The sequence below is a fragment of the Botrytis byssoidea genome, assembly GCF_014898295.1.
Source record: "Botrytis byssoidea strain MUCL 94 chromosome Unknown BBYS_012, whole genome shotgun sequence".
NCBI lineage: Eukaryota > Fungi > Ascomycota > Leotiomycetes > Helotiales > Sclerotiniaceae > Botrytis > Botrytis byssoidea.
Genome location: NW_024065853.1, coordinates 177,914 through 197,193, shown reverse-complemented (window position 1 = coordinate 197,193; position 19,280 = coordinate 177,914). Strand labels below are relative to the sequence as shown.

At 42.8% G+C, this 19,280-nt stretch overlaps 4 protein-coding genes across 4 annotated transcripts; 3 read left to right on the top strand and 1 right to left on the bottom strand.

Moving 5' to 3' along the window:
• Positions 1–1,333: 1,333 nt before the first annotated feature.
• On the bottom strand, positions 1,334–3,476 carry EAE97_006471 (uncharacterized protein; the record flags this gene model as incomplete). The annotated part of the gene is made up of 2 exons (XM_038876984.1): positions 1,334–1,662; positions 1,772–3,476. The coding sequence occupies 2 exons, from the start codon at positions 3,474–3,476 to the stop codon at positions 1,334–1,336; spliced, it is 2,034 nt and encodes a 677-aa protein (XP_038731916.1).
• Positions 3,477–7,436: 3,960 nt separating this feature from the next.
• Positions 7,437–11,030, top strand: EAE97_006470 (uncharacterized protein; the record flags this gene model as incomplete). Its single annotated transcript, XM_038876983.1, has 3 exons — positions 7,437–7,702; positions 7,760–10,973; positions 11,025–11,030. 3 exons carry the CDS (start codon positions 7,437–7,439, stop codon positions 11,028–11,030), a joined length of 3,486 nt encoding a protein of 1,161 aa, XP_038731915.1.
• Positions 11,031–14,863: 3,833 nt separating this feature from the next.
• EAE97_006469 (uncharacterized protein) lies at positions 14,864–15,785 on the top strand (the record flags this gene model as incomplete). Its single annotated transcript, XM_038876982.1, has 4 exons — positions 14,864–15,118; positions 15,271–15,439; positions 15,545–15,653; positions 15,737–15,785. The coding sequence occupies 4 exons, from the start codon at positions 14,864–14,866 to the stop codon at positions 15,783–15,785; spliced, it is 582 nt and encodes a 193-aa protein (XP_038731914.1).
• A 1,441-nt stretch (positions 15,786–17,226) lies between these two features.
• EAE97_006468 (uncharacterized protein) lies at positions 17,227–19,093 on the top strand (the record flags this gene model as incomplete). Its single annotated transcript, XM_038876981.1, has 4 exons — positions 17,227–17,538; positions 17,632–18,492; positions 18,550–18,916; positions 18,972–19,093. 4 exons carry the CDS (start codon positions 17,227–17,229, stop codon positions 19,091–19,093), a joined length of 1,662 nt encoding a protein of 553 aa, XP_038731913.1.
• Between the last annotated feature and the right edge of the window lie 187 nt (positions 19,094–19,280).

Below are 19,280 nucleotides of genomic sequence, written 5' to 3'. Positions count from 1 at the left end.
TATCAAGCATTGATTTTTCTAAGAATTTGTATCATAGAATGAAATTGTTATGAAATGGCATTTATATATATGATTATCTATCCATCTAGGTACCTAGCTACCTACTCAATACAAGCAAATCAGAAGAGAAAAAACCTCAAACCATGAAAGAGATAATAGACAACCTTACGAAGACTCTGATTGATGGGATACTTAGATAGTTTTCTAGGAATTGAAGTAGTGTACTCAAACAGGATGAATGAGAATGCCTACAGTGAAATCAGGATTATAACTGTTTGTCTCAAGACTTTCATCACACTCTTCAATTCTCCAAGAAGCAGGATATTGGAATGAATGGGATAAATAGGATGCAGGAGATAGGACTTGTAATCACCTACCTACCTCCTCTCTCTACGTACTGACCTACCTACCTACCTCTCTATCTGCCTCTACCTATTTACCTGTACCTACCTCTACCAACCCAATCCAAGAAACTCCCCAAAGAGATGAATGACCAACCTTCAATCTTCAACCATAAACAACAGCCATCAAAAAAAAAAACTATCTATATACACAAAAGACATCGACTTCTGATCCTCCCTTTCTTGCACACTCTATGCAAGTTCATAATTCAAACAGACTATATGTAGTACAGTATAATACAAACTCACATGCACATCCATATCCATATCCATATCCACACATATACAATCTCCCCTCCCTCTCCTCCCTCTCATACCTAACACCTATCTACACAACTTTCCATTTCCATTTCCATTTCCATTTCCATTTCCATTTCCATTTCCATTTCCATTTCCATTTCCATTTCCACTTCCACCACACTACACAACACTACACAATACCCCCATCCATCCATCTCTGAGGGGTAAATATCGCAGTATTTCCGAGTGAGTATATCATATAGGTATAGGTAGTAAGTGATTATCCATCTGGGTAGATGTCATCTATTCAGGTACAGGTAATATCATCTATCCATCTCTGAAACCATACATCTACCTATCGATACCCATCCACATACCTAGCATTCAAATGATCTGAATATCTAGATATCTTAACTTATTTCATTGAATCATTCATTTATTTATTCATAACTATCGCTAAGCTAGGCTGAGCTGACCAGTTGAATTGAGTATATAATCAAAACTAGCGAGAAGCAATATGCTGTGATTAGCTAGTAAATAGTAGCTGGTAACTGGTAGCTGATAGCGACCTAGTCATAACTAGAAGTAGGTATTCCACCTTATCCCACCTTCCTAATACCCGACACCTGACGCCTGACGCCTACACGTGCTCATAATATCTCATTGAGGAGTAATGATGAAACCATCACACTCTATCCTGACATCGGAATATCCTTTCCAATTGCTATGCCAGGGGTTCCAGTTCCCGTTCCCATTCCCGGGGTGCCCACCACTGGTGGTACATTTCTCTCACCACCTCTCAGAAACTTTTCGGGTACTCCTCTCGCTGCCACATTGGCATTCCCGACATATGCACCGAGTAATTTACTCCATCGATATTCCCCTCTTAATAATTTCTGGATCTCTTTATATGCATACGAGTTTACATATGGTAAACCTGTTTTTGGATCGCGGAATTTGGCGGGGTAGTGTGTTATTGCACAGAGGGTGCGTGGAGGGTGGATTTGTGATTTGGTTTTTGCTAAGGGATGAGGTTAGTAAGGGTGTAAGGGAAATATATAATAGCTGGAGAGGGTAAAGTAAAGGTTGCAAGTGAAAGTAGACTGGGCGAGGAGGGCTGAAAAACTTACTAGGAGCTTTAGGAAATGTTTGGTTGAAAAGGATCCTTGTCTGTACATCTTTATTCTTAATTTCATCATCATTAAAATTGGTAAGAATCAAGCAATTCCTCAATGAGTATTCCGTGACAGGTGGTTGTGGAGGAGGTGGTGGAAGAGGAGCCGAGGCCGGAGAATAAGGCGAGTAATGCTGAGAAGGGGCGAAAGAGAAAGGAGTTGTTTGAGAAGGCACTAGACGAGGATAGTTTGTATTTGGAGGTTGAAACCCGGGGAGAGGTTTGGATCCATCGAGGGATGGAGGTTGAAGGAAGAATGGAGGGACAGTAGAAGGAGCTTGGAGGGGGATGAATGGAACGGCGTGGTTGTGGGATTGGGGGAGTTGCAGAGGTCCGTTTATATGGGGAACGGCACCGGTGGTTTGTTGAGGTGGTTGAAGTCCACTTATATTTGGTACGACTCCGGATGTTTGGTTCGGTGGTTGAAGAATGCTGGTCGATGGTGGAATAGTCGGCGGTTGTGGTGGTTTGAGAACGCCAGTAGGTTGTGATTCTGGATGGGGAGGAGGATGTAGAATGTTGTCTGATATTGATTCCTGCTTTAACGAAATTCCATCTTTATTTACATCACTATTAGTGACTCCAGAAGCGGTTCCAGGTGTAGAGTCCTTTGCATCGCTAATTGGCGTATCGTTTGTAGCCGAACCAGGAGTGGCAGCTCCTTTCAAAGTAGATGGTTCTACAGACCCAGCTTCACTCTCATCCTCCATTTCTCCAGTTTTTCTCTTCTTCGACTTTTCCTTGGGTTCATCCGGTTTGAGTTTCTTCGATCCCAGTGCAATTAATTTCCCTCCAACCCACATCGCACGTCCACTCCACCAAGTAATAACAGGCCCGTCCAATTTCCTATTATGCAATGCCGCCAACTTTAACCTCTGTTCTTCTTCCCTTTGTTGTTCTGCTTCTTCCCATCTACTTAGACTCTTGGAATTGCTCTTCTCTACCCTTGCAGCTTCTGCCAATCGATCTTCCTGCGTCATAGCCGGTTTCCTTGCGGCTTCCTTTGCTGCAGCTGCCTTCTCCATGTTGGCCAATTGCTTTAACCTCTTCTTTTCCCTATCTATCATCTGCGCATGTAATTGTTCTTTACTCTTTTGAGTAGTACCACGAGCCGAAGCTCGAGTCGGCGCATCCTCTGGAGTTGGAATCCATGAAGCACGTTCGGACTTTTTCTTCGGTCTTGGAGCCGGTTTCGAAGGACCCGTAGGATCGATCTTAACCCTCTTTTTGAATATTTTTGGCATGCCATCAGTCATCTTGCGCTTTTTAGCCAATCGTTCTGCCTTTTCCTTGCGCTGCAACTCTTTCTCTCCTTCGAGGTCATCTGCGCCGGCTGCAGGCCCTTGATCATCGTCGTCATCGGATGAATCCATTTGCACATCGGAATCGGCCTCCACATCAACAAATCCATGATCTTCTTCGTTTTCATCTTCTGCGAATAGAAGCTCTAATTCATCATCTGGTTCTTCTTGTTGTAGTAAAGCATTCAATCGATTTCCTGCAGTCGAACGTTTTTGTCGTGATGTGACCATCCATTCAACTTCTCCTTCTCCTTCGCCATTTCCATTCCCGTCATTATGTTCGCTATCGCTACCGCTGTCGTCATCGGATGAATTCTCCTCAGTTCGCATTGGAGTATCCTCATCAATATCGTCGGCCATTTTTGTTGAGTTGTTTTGAATGCGCTGTCGCAAATTTAGGTCAATATGTTATCGTCGAATATTGCGCAAAATTGCTATTCACTACCAGTAGCTCCTATATGCTATTCGACTGCGCGACACTCATCTTGCAATGCTGAAGTTCGATCACAATTATTGTTGTCGAAAATCAATATCGCGGAACAACCTTAAGCCGTACCTTCCCGGACTATCCCCAGAATCACGTGCGAAGATCTCGACCGGTCGCAACGCCGCTTAATGACTAAAACACGAGAACCACGCGACAAACCGTAAAGCGGCGGGATATAAACAAGTGAACTCCCGCTACCTACCTAGTAGGTAGCTATAGAAGGAAGTACCCGTCCGAAGGGTCACCGTATTGTCACCTAACACCTGACTTAAAATCTCTGCTAGAACACAACCCTGAATGCAGATCGTTGACGTCACATGATCCATTTATTTACAAAGTCTGGTACGAGTTGAGTGGATTTTGACATTTCAATCCTTGCTATCATTCTCGCCATCTACCGGAACCAGACTCACAGCCTTTGAAGATATATGTATTGAGGACACTTTTCCCTGAGCCTTCTGATTTATTAATAGAAATCTAGGAAAGTGGTCGGAAGTCTCGTCAAACTTGCTTCACGTTCATAGTTTGTCTGAAAGTCATAGTACCAATACATCATTCATGCAAAAAGACTTCTAGAAGAACCATAACAGATCTCAAACATTGGCATTTCACGAATATAACGCTTTCTTCAGCGATGATCCCATCCATGAATATTTTTGATACTAAAATACATCTCTATATACTCTAGCATCATTTCAGATATCACCGTGACAAGCTAATGAGCTGTATGCAAATCGTCTCAAGGATGAATCTCGCAATGAAAGTTTATGTTCGCTTTTAATTAAAAAGATGTGCTCTTAGAGCGGACGACAGGGCTGTAAAGCTTTCCCGATTGAAGAGATGGACGCGGTTGGAATTGCTCCCATATCCGTATGCATTTATTACCATACCTGGTATGTAAGCTAACGTTTCAAAATGAATCGAACACCCGCAAGAGATCAATCAGAGACGAGGGATTCTGAACATTGCAAGCCATGAATATGAACAGACCAATTAAAGCTGAGATTGAATCGAACATCTGAGTCAAAATATACCAAGGTATGGAAGATCAAGATGTTAATTGAAGAATTCCGCGCAACCTTTCGGACTCAAGTGCCACTTTTTAAGGGGTACGTGTAAGAAAGAGTACGGCATATTCAAGGCGAGGGTTGAACTGGCAAATAGCTTGCGAAGCCTAAGTACCGGGCAGTAAATAGATCGAAGGATCCGAGGAATTAAACCGAACTTTAGTTCTTTGTTTAGCTTCAGTGCGTGCGTGTACCATTGTCATACAAAACAAGCCAAAGATCAATGCATTATATTCCAAAGTTCAGCGCAGTCATGATGGTCGAAGCGATGAAAGAACATGATGATACCGACCCGGGATGTTTTCAAGTATGGTCGGGAGAGATAACAAGCATAAGACAAATGTTACGTCTATCCTGAGCGTATGGGAAAATTCAAAATAGGGGATGTTTGGTAGGGAAGGTTGCATAATAACGAAGTCATTGGATGGAAGTCGTTGGCGTAAATGCAGGATGATTGAAATTGTGACACTGCATCAATCCCGTACCTTAAATCCTGAAACAGACCCCAAATATCTGGAGAGGGGATTAGACTGGATAGGGAAATAGAAACTCCCCCTCATCCCAAGTCTCTCCAAAGAATGCAAAGAAACAGCTAGGACATCTCGGTGAGTGAGGAGAAAGAAGGCTATGTCGAGACAGACAGAGAGCTAATAATGGCATTCGTCGTCAGATAGCGGTCACTCGAATTAATAGCCATTAATTACCAGCTGCATGAGTGAGTTACTCATTTTGATAATCGGAGATATATGTATGTACCTACCTACCTACCTACCTACCTGATATGCGGTGAGATGTTGTTTTGAGAAAGGCTTGCAGCAGACGATGGAAGATTTGATGCAGAGTATATGTACAGAGGTGAACCCTCAATTTTTATTTTTATTGATTATGAATTTATTAGATGTCGAGACAGAATTGAATTGCTCGCATGGTAATAATGGTGACGATTTTAACAATTTTGACTAGAAGCATTTTTAGAACTTATTCCGTAGCACTTGGACTATTTGCGGTTATCGTGATCCGTGACCCGTGACCCGTGACCCGTGATGCCTTTTCCCCATTGATGCACTATACCATCCCCGTGTCATAGTCTCTACCTACTCTCAAGCTTTTGGTACAACAACTTCGCATCGAACTAATGATTCTCCTAAAATAAAAAATCGCTCCAATAATGCCCAGGTGTCAATCAACCAAAGGTTGTTTGAAGGAGAAAGAGCTTATTAGTAATTTAGTAACGGAGTTCACCAGCACGCCATGGACCGATGCACCTTCACTTACCAAAGTAGACAAAGAGCGAAGAGGCCACCAGGTGTGCTTCGAGAATAAAGCTAAGAAGCTAATAAAGTTGAATGAATCGGGCAAGTGAAAGGTACTAGATCTTAGCACCAGTCGGTAGACAGTAAAAGAATATCGAATCAAGTGTCATACTCTTAATTCGTCTCTTTTAATGGGCGGAATTGATTGATTCTTTGGTCAATCACAGGTACAGGTGTATATAAAACCCTCCATTCACTCGAGTACATTGATCGCTACATTACATTACTCACTCCCAAATTGGCCTCATTCGCCTTGCTTACCTACTATTATTTTGTTATTAAATATCATAAAATAAACTTATCAGACATGTAATAATCAATGCTACATCTTGTACCTTATCCCGCATCTATTATCGTCACTTCACTAATAGTTCTTTTGTACCTTTCTGTACCTTTTCTTCTTACCTGCCTGTCTGTCTGTCTTGCTAGCCGTTTTCTCCTTGTATTGTAACCACCCAGTCCAAGCCTTTCGCCTTTCGCCCTTCCCTTCGTCTTCACTCATCGCCCTCGGTCTTTCGTTTGATTTGGTAACAAATACGTTCGCATTACCCAAAAGTCCAAACCCCCCCCCCCCCCCAAAAAAACCAAGGACATCCCGTCAAGGATTTGCTTTTCCATTCGTCTCCATTTTCGTCCAAGCAGCGAGCTCTGGTGGTTTCAGCACATCGCACTAAAGATCCATAAGCGAATGCCTTCGAAAGACACGGTCCATCTCAACAATCCATGAATATCTAATATCTCTCTCACCTTCCTCTCCATCCAACTTTTAAATCTTCCCTGCGAACAATTACATTACTTTCTCTTTCGTTTTGTACCTCAGCTCATAATTTCGTACCTCATGTTAGCACTTCTTCTTTTGTATTAATGAAGGTTTGTATATTGAACCGGAAACTCTTAAATCAACAATTATCAACAGAGGCCATCCTTTCACACGAAACCCTTTCTTCCATCGTTCAGTCCCGGATTCTCGAAATCCCTCAAAGCTATAATCCAAGCACAAGTCCGCTCTCAAGTATCATCCTTTTACTGTCAATAGACTTTGTACTATCACAGGACGACCGAGCCCCCCCATCGGATCATCAATCCTTCCTTCAATTCAATCGACGCATTCAATTCTGAGTTTTTGTTTCTTGCCGGAAGTCATTGATTTGACCCATTGAAGACTTCGCCTTCTAGATTAGTGCCTCCTCTTTTCTACTAGAAGAAGCTTCCTGAATAACTCGCTTCACCCACTTGTCAACACAATCTCTATCCAGTACAGAGCTTACGGGGCACTCGTATTCTGGTTGCACACCAACAAATCTAGTCGCACTTAGTTCTGTTGATCTGGAGTGCCAAGACGACTATCGACAAAGTTTACTATATCAACAGATATCAACCTCGATTTCGGAATTAAAAGATCTGTTATCTCTCGTAAATAATCGAGAGAATTTAGCAGACCGAATAATCTATAATGTCAAATAAGAGATCCGAACATCCTAATCTTACCCATCTACCTCAGTCGGCCGCTGGGTTCCCCAGATCGGGTTCCTCGACAGCCAACACCTCCCCCACCGAAGCTTCGACAGGACTTCCTTCCTTGAGATCGCCATATGGCGCCTTACCATTAAATTCTGCGGGCAAAATGGCCAGCAACACGCGATCGGGAGCTGGTTCTCCATCGCATGACCAGCTTAACACACAGCCAAGTGCTAATAGATATCCCCCAACCGCGAAAAGGTATGATTTTGTTTTACAATTAGATTATGAATCAAGTACTGATGTTATTATCGACAGGACACGAGAAATTGTGCAAGAAGGGGGTTTCAACAGTAGCAATGTATGGGGACCTCCAACAAGTGGCAACTCTACCCCACTTCGAGAAACTATACCGGAGTCTCCCACGGATGGATTTCCAGACTTTGCCCAGTTGCCAACGACAGAAACGATACCAACACGACGCGGTCGTGCTGGCACCCTCCCATCTCGATTTTCATCAGGGGGGCCTTTGAATGCAGCTCCAGGTCTAGGTCTCGCTTCGAAGACATCAAGACCCACACCATCGCAGAGTCCGTTCCAAACTACATCAGCAAATCTCGGCGATCTGGGCGATCCATCCACTAGCACAGGATTGTTAAATCGATTACGTTCGGGTTCAACCCCTCAGAATCCCCAATATAAAACTTCGCCTTTTGGTCACCCGTCACTTTTCACCAATTGGGGTCCATCTTCAGGTGGTCGTGAAAGGACCTCGACCTTGCACAGCATTGCTAGTCAATCCTCTAACGGCATTGATTCCCCTGTACAATCCTCGTTCTCAAGAGACGGAAACAATGATGACAAGATCAGGACTCTTGATTACCTCGGTCTTGCTGAAACTCCACAACCTCCTCGAGCACAACTATCAAATCCAATCTACAATCTCATTGATGCGCACAAGGCAAATCGTTTCCGTTCTTACTCTGTCAACGCCAAGGAGAAGTATGCCGAGGATGAGGATGATGACGATTATGGAACAGGGGCCTTGACGCCCTACGAGCAGGCACAAGCAGCTCAAGCTCAAGCCGCTGCTTTGCTCCACATGCAGTTGGCCCAGAATAGTGAGCAAATGCAGCGACACCAGCAAATCATGCAGCAGTATGTCAGCCAAGCATCTGCAAGCAGACCAAGAGCTAGAACTGCCGGTGTTCTCGATTCACCAAATACAAGGTTAATGCGTGACTATTATCCTACAGCGTCGTCTCGTCTTGGTAACACTATTACTGCCTCAGAGTTGAGAGAAGCGGATGAGTTCTCGGGTCTCCCAGAAGCTGTCGCCGCAATGAGTCTAGGGCGTTCAAATAACGCAAATGAACACCTTTCACCCAATGACAATTTGGAAGGACCAACTAGTGCTCTTTGGCTTGGAAGCATTCCATCATCAACAACTACTTCAACCCTCACAGAATTGTTCAAAGTTCACGGTCCAGTTCAGTCTGCAAGGGTTCTCACGCACAAGAATTGCGGATTCGTAAACTATGAACACGTTGACAGTGCCATCACGGCAAAGGCCATGATGCACAACAAGGAAATTTTCCCAGGAGCAGGACCAGTCAGAATCAACTTTGCTAAACCTGTATCTCCAGCAACGACACCAGGTCCCGATGGAGCATTTCCTTCCCCAAGCCCAGATCCTTTCTCCAAGGGCTTGGAGTCTGGTGCAAATGTGACCGACGCCAATGGTGCCTTGGGAGCCATCTCAAGACCTGGAACTACTGAACCTCCTTCGCCACGACTCCAGGACATCGAGATTGATATTTTGAACATAGTTTCCGAGTTCGGAGCCACTGCGGAAGACAAGGTCAAGATTGGTCAAAGTCTCAAATCTTCCATCTCATATGACAAATGGCAGTCTGAAATACCAGCCATCGCAGAACCAAGCCACAGTAGAGTTCACGATGCTCCCAAGCTCAGAGATATAAGAAAGCGCATTGACAATCAAAGTTGTTCACCAGCTGAGATCGAGGCTATCGCCATGGAAATGCTTGAAGAAGTTGCTGAGTTATCGTCCGACTATCTCGGAAACACCGTTGTCCAAAAGTTGTTCGAACATTGTTCCGATGACACAAGAGACCTTATGCTTCAGCAAATTGCTCCCCATATGGCAGAGATTGGTGTGCACAAAAATGGTACCTGGGCAGCACAAAAAATCATCGATGTATGCAAAACGCCCAAGCAAATCACCATGATAGTTCAAAACCTCGCGCCATACACTGTGCCATTGTTCCTTGATCAATACGGTAATTATGTTTTGCAATGCTGCTTGAAATTTGGTTCGCCTTACAATGATTTTATATTTGAAGCCATGCTTAGCAAAATGAAGCCTATTTCTGAAGGTCGATACGGCGCCCGAGCTATGCGAGCTTGTCTCGAAAGTCATCACTCTACCAAGGATCAGCAACGAATGCTGGCAGCCGCTATTGCGTTGCACAGTGTTCAATTGGCTACCAATGCCAATGGTGCTTTGCTCTTGACTTGGTTTTTGGACACCTGCACCTTCCCACAACGTCGATCTGTTCTCGCACCTCAATTAGTACCAAACCTTGTCCACCTTTGCAAGCACAAGGTTGCATATCTCACCGTGCTCAAGGTCATCAACCAAAAGTTAGAAAACGATGCTCGCGATCAAATCTTTCAAGCACTGTTCTTCTCAAAAGATGACGAAACTCTCGAAGCCATTTTATCCGACCAAGCTTGTGGTGCTACCTTAATTTTCAAAGTCCTTACCACTCCATTCTTTGACGAGTCCATTCGAAGCAAGGTTGTCGAGAACGTTCGAAATGTTTTACTTCGTCTCAAGGCGCAACCAGCACAGGGCTATAAGCGTCTCATGGATGAAGTTGGATTGTCAACTCGCAACGGTAGTGCCGGACCAAGCAGAGAGCACAGTCAACAACAAGCAATCGATCGTACTCGACCCGGATCACAACAGAGTCAAGCTACTGGACAACTCATGCCTCAATCGCAATACGGTTCCAATCAATACTACCCACAGATGCAACAAAATTCACAAATGCAGCAAAGTGCATATGACATGGGTATGGGTATGCAAAGGACTGACAGCATGGATTCTAATGTTCAACCTTTCCAGCAATTTGCTCTCCAAAGTTCAATGTTTCCACAATCATCTACGCCCATGATGCAACCAATGAATATGCAACAGTTTCAGTACCAAAACATGAACATGGCACGAGGTACTCCTCCGATTAGCAGCTATTATCCTACCATGCAATCAGGATTTGGTGCATTTAGTAGTCCACAATTGGCAGACCAATATCGAGGAATGCAAAATGCCAGCCCTATTCAACCCCCATCTCAGCAAATGAGCCCTGGACCAATGCTAGGACAAAGTTCATTTGGAGCTCCTGGTCTAAACAACATGGGAATGGGCATGGGAGCATATGGTTTCAATGGCTTGCCTGCACAGAATATGCAGTATATGCAAGAACCAGTCAACAATCGACGTGGAAGAGTAAGTTAAATTCCTGGTCTGACACCGATACAATTCTAACTTTGCTTACAGAGATAAATGCACAAATTGAAAACAAAAGTTTGTTTTATGGGAATTGGAGTTTTGCTTTACAAGTTCTCTACTCTATACGAACGATGAACCGACTTCTTGCCTTCACGACCAGTATCAAATCTTTGAAGACCGACGATTTTGCCCAGGCGTCAAAATCGTGTTCGACCAAAACCAATTTTATGTTCCATGTATATTGTTCATGTTTTTAAAAGATTTATGATTGCAGATTTTTCGGGGACGTTTGTTTCTTTTAGTTTCTAGCTGTGACGAAAACAGCAATTTACTATTCCCTCTGATGCATGAATGAGTCATGAGCGGGGTGGGGTGGATTGAACGGGTAGTTCTCGGTGATGTAGTGATCATTGATCACAATAGGAAACGAGGACTCAGAGATATCTCGGACTGTAATGTCCTTGTTATCGAGGGGAATGAGATCGACTCTTAGTCGAAAGATTTCAGAGCAGAAACAGGTTTTGGAAAGCCGATCAACAATTGATTTTCGGCCCAATGTCTCTAGTTCTACTCATCCCAGCAAGGGATCTTGAAGGGGTGTTTAGCACTTACTAGCTTAAATCTAGTACGTACTAAATCACTCTTCCGCAATGAGCATTATAAGATGAACACGTAACGAGAATTTAGCTTGTCGAGCACAAGGATTTGGTATGGTGGGGTAAAATGACATGATTTGGAAAGGCGTATAAATAGGGTGTGGGGAAGTTGATTCTCAAGAAATGTCAAAAAAAACTCTTAAAATGCTAAAATGAAAAAAAATTGCAAAAGAAAGAAATGATAGATGGCGTGTATTATTGATTGTATATACTGTTGTAGAGTTATTGTTAATTGATAATTGTTTTGAGCTTGAGTCTTATGATGAATAGTGTAATGTGAAGTAAACAAGACTTGGAGATGTGTGGGGAGTCTTTAGTCATTTGTCCTTCATGATTTGCTTGCGCTTAACACATAACACCTCGCACATTATACTCACTCACATCTTCTCACCATAAGTAACGGGACACTTTTGTGGATTCAAAGAGAGAAGAAGGAGGAGAGTGAGGGTTCACAGTATACTTACTAGGGTGTAGCGTAAGGAAGAGTATGAGTATGAATATGAGTATAAATATGAATATAAGTATAATTTAGCGGGAAGTTGTTCTGTCTTGTTTTGTCTTGTTTTGTCTTGTTTTGTCTTGTTGTGTCATATCTTGAGTGATGAGTTTTGGGTTTTGAGTCTTGAGTTTTGATGAATTTGGAATTGGAATTGGAATTGGAATTGGATGGGGATCTGAAGTGGGATTTGAACTGAGGGGAGGCATGGGGATGGTGGATGAGGATGAGCATGGCGAGAGGAGGTGTTGTTTGAATTGGGATGACCTCGGGTTTTGATTGGGATAGAGAGAGGTAGCTGGAGGATTGGATTGTGAATACTTCGTGAATTTGGAAGGGGATGGTGAAGGTGGTGGTGAGAGAGTAGTTGTTGTTGGAATGAGGTTTGGAGGAGATATCGAGAGCAGCCCTGGTGGTTGTTTGAACTGGATTTGGGTATTGGAAGTAGTATTTTGTTTGTTGTAAAGTAGGATATTGGGAGATGAGTATTGTTAGTTTTGACTTACGATGTTCAGGACGTTTGATTTTTGGATCCGAATTGGGTCATCTCTAAGTAGAGTTATGTGGAAGAATAGCAAATTCGACTTCGAAAGTTTGGCGTATGCATTTTGGATCTTTTGAGTGTTCGATGTGAAAGTTCAAGGATCGGGACGAAATATCACGGATTCAGGAGATGTCGACAAAGGAATAGAGATATAAAATGGAAGTTGTAGCAAGGAGAAAAGCGGGGTGCTTTATTATCTCGGCTATCACATCATGCAGACTAGAAGTATAAATGGTTGTTGTTTTGAGAAATGTTATGGAGCTTGGGATAGATGCTTTGCATAAGCATCTTTGTTAACGACAATGCGAATCTGCATGAGATTCTTAGTATGGATATGAAATTGAGATCTATGCGACATTTTAATTCAAAATACGAAGCAAACTAATTTGATAAACCTCAACATAGTTCCCTGCGGTATACGAAAAGCACTCAAGGATACATTTTGAGAGGCTGATTTGAATATCTCAGCTCATGACAAACAATCGACGAAAGGAGACTATGCTTCTATCGATATCTCTCTACATCTCTTCATCGGTTTGAATCTCTGTAAAAACTTCAATATAGAAGTAATACGAGCAACACTCATACAATCAAGCTGTTACGTAAAATTCTATCATATTACTTCTCTTTGACTCGGGTCACGGTATTGAGGCGGAAAGTAACACGGGAAGACGGGAGGTATTGATTTGAATTCTCGTATATTCTCACTCAAGAGCCAAGTCATCTACCTGCTGTCGCATAAATACATGTTTACCACGATTGAACATTACCTCCAAGATTTTGGCGTGAGTGCGTGACACGTGATTCTTTGGATTACCCCTCATCCGGCGCATTCCACGCATTCATCAATGTCTCACCACTTATCATGCCGCGCCCCGCGCCGCAGCAGATTCTGGATATAGGGCTGAAACAGAAATCCATTATTAGCAATTGCTAAAAAGTATCTGGGTCTCCGAAAAATATCTATTATCGGAAGATATCGTGATTGGGTTTCTTTCATCTCAGCTCCGAGCGCTCCGCAAAGTTTCAGTTGGTGATGGGTTTGCCAAGATCAAATTAGGGAGAAGATGTAGGAGGCGGGAGAGGCGAGGTAGGTGTGAGAGACACCTCATTTGGAGTGTATCTCTGGTGGAGAGATACTGATAGAATACTTGAAGTAATAAATGTGAACAGGTCTGAATTTGCTTGCTGGCGAGAGGTGAGCCAGGTAGTAGTAAGCTTACTATGGAAAATATCAACCATCAAAACAGCATTCGCGAAGTGCAATAATAATTTGTTGAGCTATAGGTGCTTATGGGTAATGCATTACTTCACGTCGTACAATAGCCCACCCCCATTGCACAAGCCTAAATCCGAATATCAAAACTGGAAACGTATTCGAGAATTGAATGATCTCGTAATATTTACACCAACCAACAGCCACGCCTCGTACATACTCTTGGTTTGTCTCAGTGGAATTCGGGTTCCATCTCAGCCATATTCAGATGAGCCTCATGCCTCAAAGTTTTCTCACCTCTTCTCATTACAAGAAAAAATGCTTCGTGTTCTAGCGATCGCCAGTGCAATATTCGGTGACAGAAGCTTATTTTAAGCCAGATTCTAAGCCTGGTTAGGCTTTTGAGCATATTCTAAGATTTTGAACATGATACAAGCGTAAATCATGCTCGGATCTAAGCCCAGTTTCGTATGCAAATGTCAAGTGATATTGTAGCTGAAAGTTCAATTGGTAAAGCTGCGTGTTGTCGGATGCCTTTGATATTTGATCTTGACGTTTGAGAGATGGGATGTGGTTAGAATTGAATAGTCTTGCTGGGGTTCAGTCTTTGATTTGGATGCCTACACGAACTGCGCGAGCTGCGTGGGTATGCTTATTTTGAGATCTGGGGAGAACAAGGTGAGTGCTTGTTTTAGTGACAGTGCCATTGCGGTGGGGACGTAGATGAGATGGTGATGTGAGACTTTGTTGGGGCGTATTTATAAGTTTATACCTATTAAGAGGTTATTTGATAACATAAATATCTGGGGAGAAGTATATATAGATGCTCAAGCTCCTCTTCCATATTCATCTTCACCATCGCAATCGATACATCTCTTCACACTACATCAAACTTGCACACCACCATCAACAAACAACAACCAGACCTTCCAGCTTAACACTCACACCACATTCTAACCCCACCCCGAGATCAAAATGTACTTCACAACTATTGCTACCCTCATTGCTTCCCTAGCTCTAACCTCCGCACTCCCTCTCTCTCCACCTCTCAACACAGCATCTCTTACCTTCCACGGTGCAGCAGGCGCTCAATACACACTATCCGTTCCACTCGATGGTTCGACTACTAGCACCAATAATGTCTTGAGCATTTCTTCTATCTCTACAGATGGCTTTGATGTGCAGAAGAACTGTAGAATCCATGCTGTGGATTACACACCCGCTTTGGTTGTAAGTTTTTGCTCTTTTTCTGATTGACTATTACCCTTCTCTCATCATAAACCACTCTCCCGTTGTCTCTATCCCACATCATATTCCTCTCATTCACTCAACAGAAGATGATGTCATGTGTATCCAAGCTTGATCACTAACTGTCTAAATAGCAAGGACCACCAAATACATGGCAGGTCGGACCACCTCAAACGATCATCGATATTTCTTGTACAAGTGGAGGTTCTTCTTCGGATCAAGTGATTAGCATTGAATTAGATGGGGCTGCGGATGCAAAATATTTCATTAGTGTACCGCTCGGTGGAGGACCAGTTTATACTAGTATGTATTACCTATCTTCTCTGGTTTTGTGCTCTTCTCTACCCCCTCAAAACTCCACAAAACCAACACACGTAGGAACAAACACTAACAACCTCTTTCCCACAGACAACGCCCTCTCCATCTCCCAAGTCCGCTCTACATACAATATCCCCAACTGTAAATTCGATACAGTCGATTACCCACCAGCATTTGTGCAAATCGCTAGTGGTGTTTGGTAAGTGATCTTGAATTTTGTACCTAGACTCATTTATCCAATCTCATAGCGCGTTTGCTGATAAAACGATTCTCTATCTTTAGGAACATGGGACCTCCACAGATTGTTAGAAGTGTTTCTTGCCCTGCATAAATACCTAGGCACCTTCATGCTCACTCGCTTGTCCGTTGATCAATAAATATCTTCGCCTTGGGGTGACGAGTGGAGGATTTGACATGGAAGGGAGCGATTTTTAAGACGAGATGAGATACAAGAATCAGGATACAACGGATCAATTTTCCTACAATTTCTTTAACGCATTAACATCGAACGGTCCTTACGGAAAACTTGGTGTTTGAACTTCAACAAAGAAGACTGAAGAAGTAATGAATGGAAAACGGAAAGGATTCACACAGCATACGCATCAACATCGGAGTTACACGCACACGAGCACACAGATATGAATATGGATGAACAGGGTACGGATTATGATGGGATAATATACACGATCTTTACAGCTTAATACTCAATTCAATACTTTAGTAGTTTTTATTTGTGACAGTTACACATAATAGCATTAGGTAGCTGAAATGATGGATACTATTTATTTTTTAACTTCTCTCTTGTGATATGATAGGTTGCAGTTCTTGTATTGTGTTTTGTTGATATACATATACTTATATACATATACATATATATGCATACTATGAACAACCAAACAAGATACAATACGAATACACGAAGATGATACGCCATACGTAGCGAGGAGAACATATAGATAGATATCTGGAATTCCACTTCTACTTCTACTTCTCCGAACAACGAGATCGCGAGTCGCATTTTCCACAGAGACATACCATATAACCTTAATAATATACGTAACAGAAAAAGAAACAAAAGGTACCTAGGTGATAATTTCCCCATCCCCATCCCCATCTCACATCTCTATCTCCCAAGAACCACCTCGAGCCGGAGAATTAACCGGAGAGTTAGTTAATTGTTCGTTTGATTTTCTATACTAATATCGTATAATTGGCTAGGTTACCCCACAAGCTATGGAACCGGAGCTTTGAGCTCAACCAATCAGTAGCGACGAGCATGGATGAGAATCCATAAGCCAGTTTAGAATCAATCATGAAATGTATTGAAGGGGAGGGATGGAGATTTAATATTTCTATATTTCTCTATCATGTTATTTTTTTTAAGAAAGATACTTGATGATAGATGCTCGAGTGTGGGGTTTGTATTATTTGATTCATGGTATGCGTGGTGATATACTAGATACGTACTTAGATTCATACCTAGCTAAAACTGGATAGATTATCATGATAAATAGATAAATAGAACCGGAACCGGAGAGTTTGTAACAATTGGTATTTACGGATAATTTCTGGTTTCTTATGGGTTCTCGAGATCGGATTGATGTTTCTGGTATTGTATTAGAAAATGTATATATGTAGCTCGAAATATCCGCTTCGGAAAATATCATTCAGGATCATTCGCAACTATATTTCCAACATCACTTCGCTTGGCTCTCTTAGTATTTATTTGAATGCCTCATCTAATATCCAATATCCTTCTCATCGCCATCAATATGACTTCATCCTCCTCCTCCTCCTCTACATCCACATCCCCACAAAAACCCTACCTTGTCCTCTCCGCCCAAAAGGAAGCTACACAACACTCCCTCATACCCCAAGAATGGCGACTTCCCACCGAAAAGTACCAAAACATGTCCAACGTGATGGAAGTCCCACTTAGCTGCGGACTCTTGAACGAGACTGAACATCACATCACTTCTGACTATGACGCCACTGCACTTCTTGGTTTGCTGAAGAATGGAGTCTTCACCGTGGAGCAAGCAATCACTGCATTTTGCAAAAGAGCGGCTATTGCTCATCAATTGGTATGAGTTTATTCGTGGCGTATTTGATGGAGATATCAAGGACATTGAGATGTCCAAGGAAGAAAGAAAGCTAACATTTTCCAAAATTAACAGACAAACTGTCTGACCGAAATATTCTTCTCCGGAGCGATCGAAAGAGCCAAGACTCTCGATCTCCTATACGCCTCCGCAAAATCAACCGGAAAACCTCTTCCTCCGCTCTTCGGTCTACCTATCTCCCTCAAAGATAGTTTCGACGTTGCCGGATATGATACTTCAACTGGACTAGGTTGTTATGTGAATTCTCCCGCCTCGGAAAATAGCTCACTAGCTACTATGCTCCTCGATTTAGGCGCAATTTTATACTGCAAAACCAATCTTCCCCAATCAATCATGACAGGAGACAGTCATAACAACATTTTCGGACGAACATTAAATCCACGGAATAAATCACTAACAGCAGGTGGAAGCACTGGGGGTGAAGGTGCGCTTCTTGCTCTGCGAGGTAGCATTTTAGGTGTTGGAACGGATATCGGTGGAAGCATTCGTGTTCCGGCGGTATGTAATGGTATCTATGGGTTTCGACCTAGTGTAGGATTGATTGCTCATGGTGGCGTGAGAGATCTTACTCCGCCTGGAACAGATGGTGTTAAGTCGACTGTCGGACCAATGGCGACTTCGCTCCGGGATTGCGAATTACTCCTCAAGTCAATACTTCAAGCGGATACCTGGAAGTATGACAGTACTGTAATTTCGATTCCATGGCTAGATGTCAAGCCAGCACACAAACTCCGAATTGGTGTTGCCCAAGATGACGGAGTCTTTACTCCATCACCCCCAGTACGACGCGTTTTCAAGCAGGTGATTGAGTCCCTCGGTGGAAACAACGACTTTGAGATAATTGCTATTAATCTACCCGACGTAACATCAATCTATCAAGACTTCATCAGCTACATGACACTATCAGGAAGCGATGTGAGTCTAGGGAATCCCCGACTAAATAGCTTTAGACATGTGAGCTGACTTTAAAAGCACTATCTAAAACAATTTGAGCGAACAGGAGAGCCAACCATCCCATCACTAGCCAAAACTGGCCTTCTATCAGTGCCAGGAACGACTCTGCAAGGCTTCTTTGAATTGAATGACCGACGGTTACAGATCGCGAAAACATATCTTAAACTATTTCGCGATAACGATCTAGACGTAATTCTCATGCCTCCTGCAGCGCATACTGCAGTTCCCTCGGACTGTTGGTCGAAAGTGGCATATACGTGCTTGTGGAATTATCTTGATTATCCAGCCATAGTGATTCCGGTAGATCAAGTGCAAGATACAGACTTGGCTGATGATTTGAACAACGCAAAGTTCGGCCCAGATGATGAACAGATTTATAAGTTGTGTAAGTATCGGTATCTCTAATTCAATATAGCCCAAGCTGACATATACTCCCAAAGATACCGGTCCTGAAGTGTACAAGGACGCACCGGTTTGTGTGCAGCTTGTAGGGTATAGACATAAGGATGAGGCTTTGCTGAAAGCGGCAGCTATATTGGACTCGATCATAAACAAGGCGTAGAGGAATGATAGATATCATAAGATTGTTCGATCGTCAGAACTGTTCGACTGACTATGAAAAATCCCTGGAGTTCAAAGTTCTGAATCTCATTGTAGGCCTGCGGTCCAGAATATTGGCAATCGTGCGCTAAATTGTCTGGTAAACGATGGGTAGCTACTCACCAGATGAACTCCTGTATCGCTCCTTG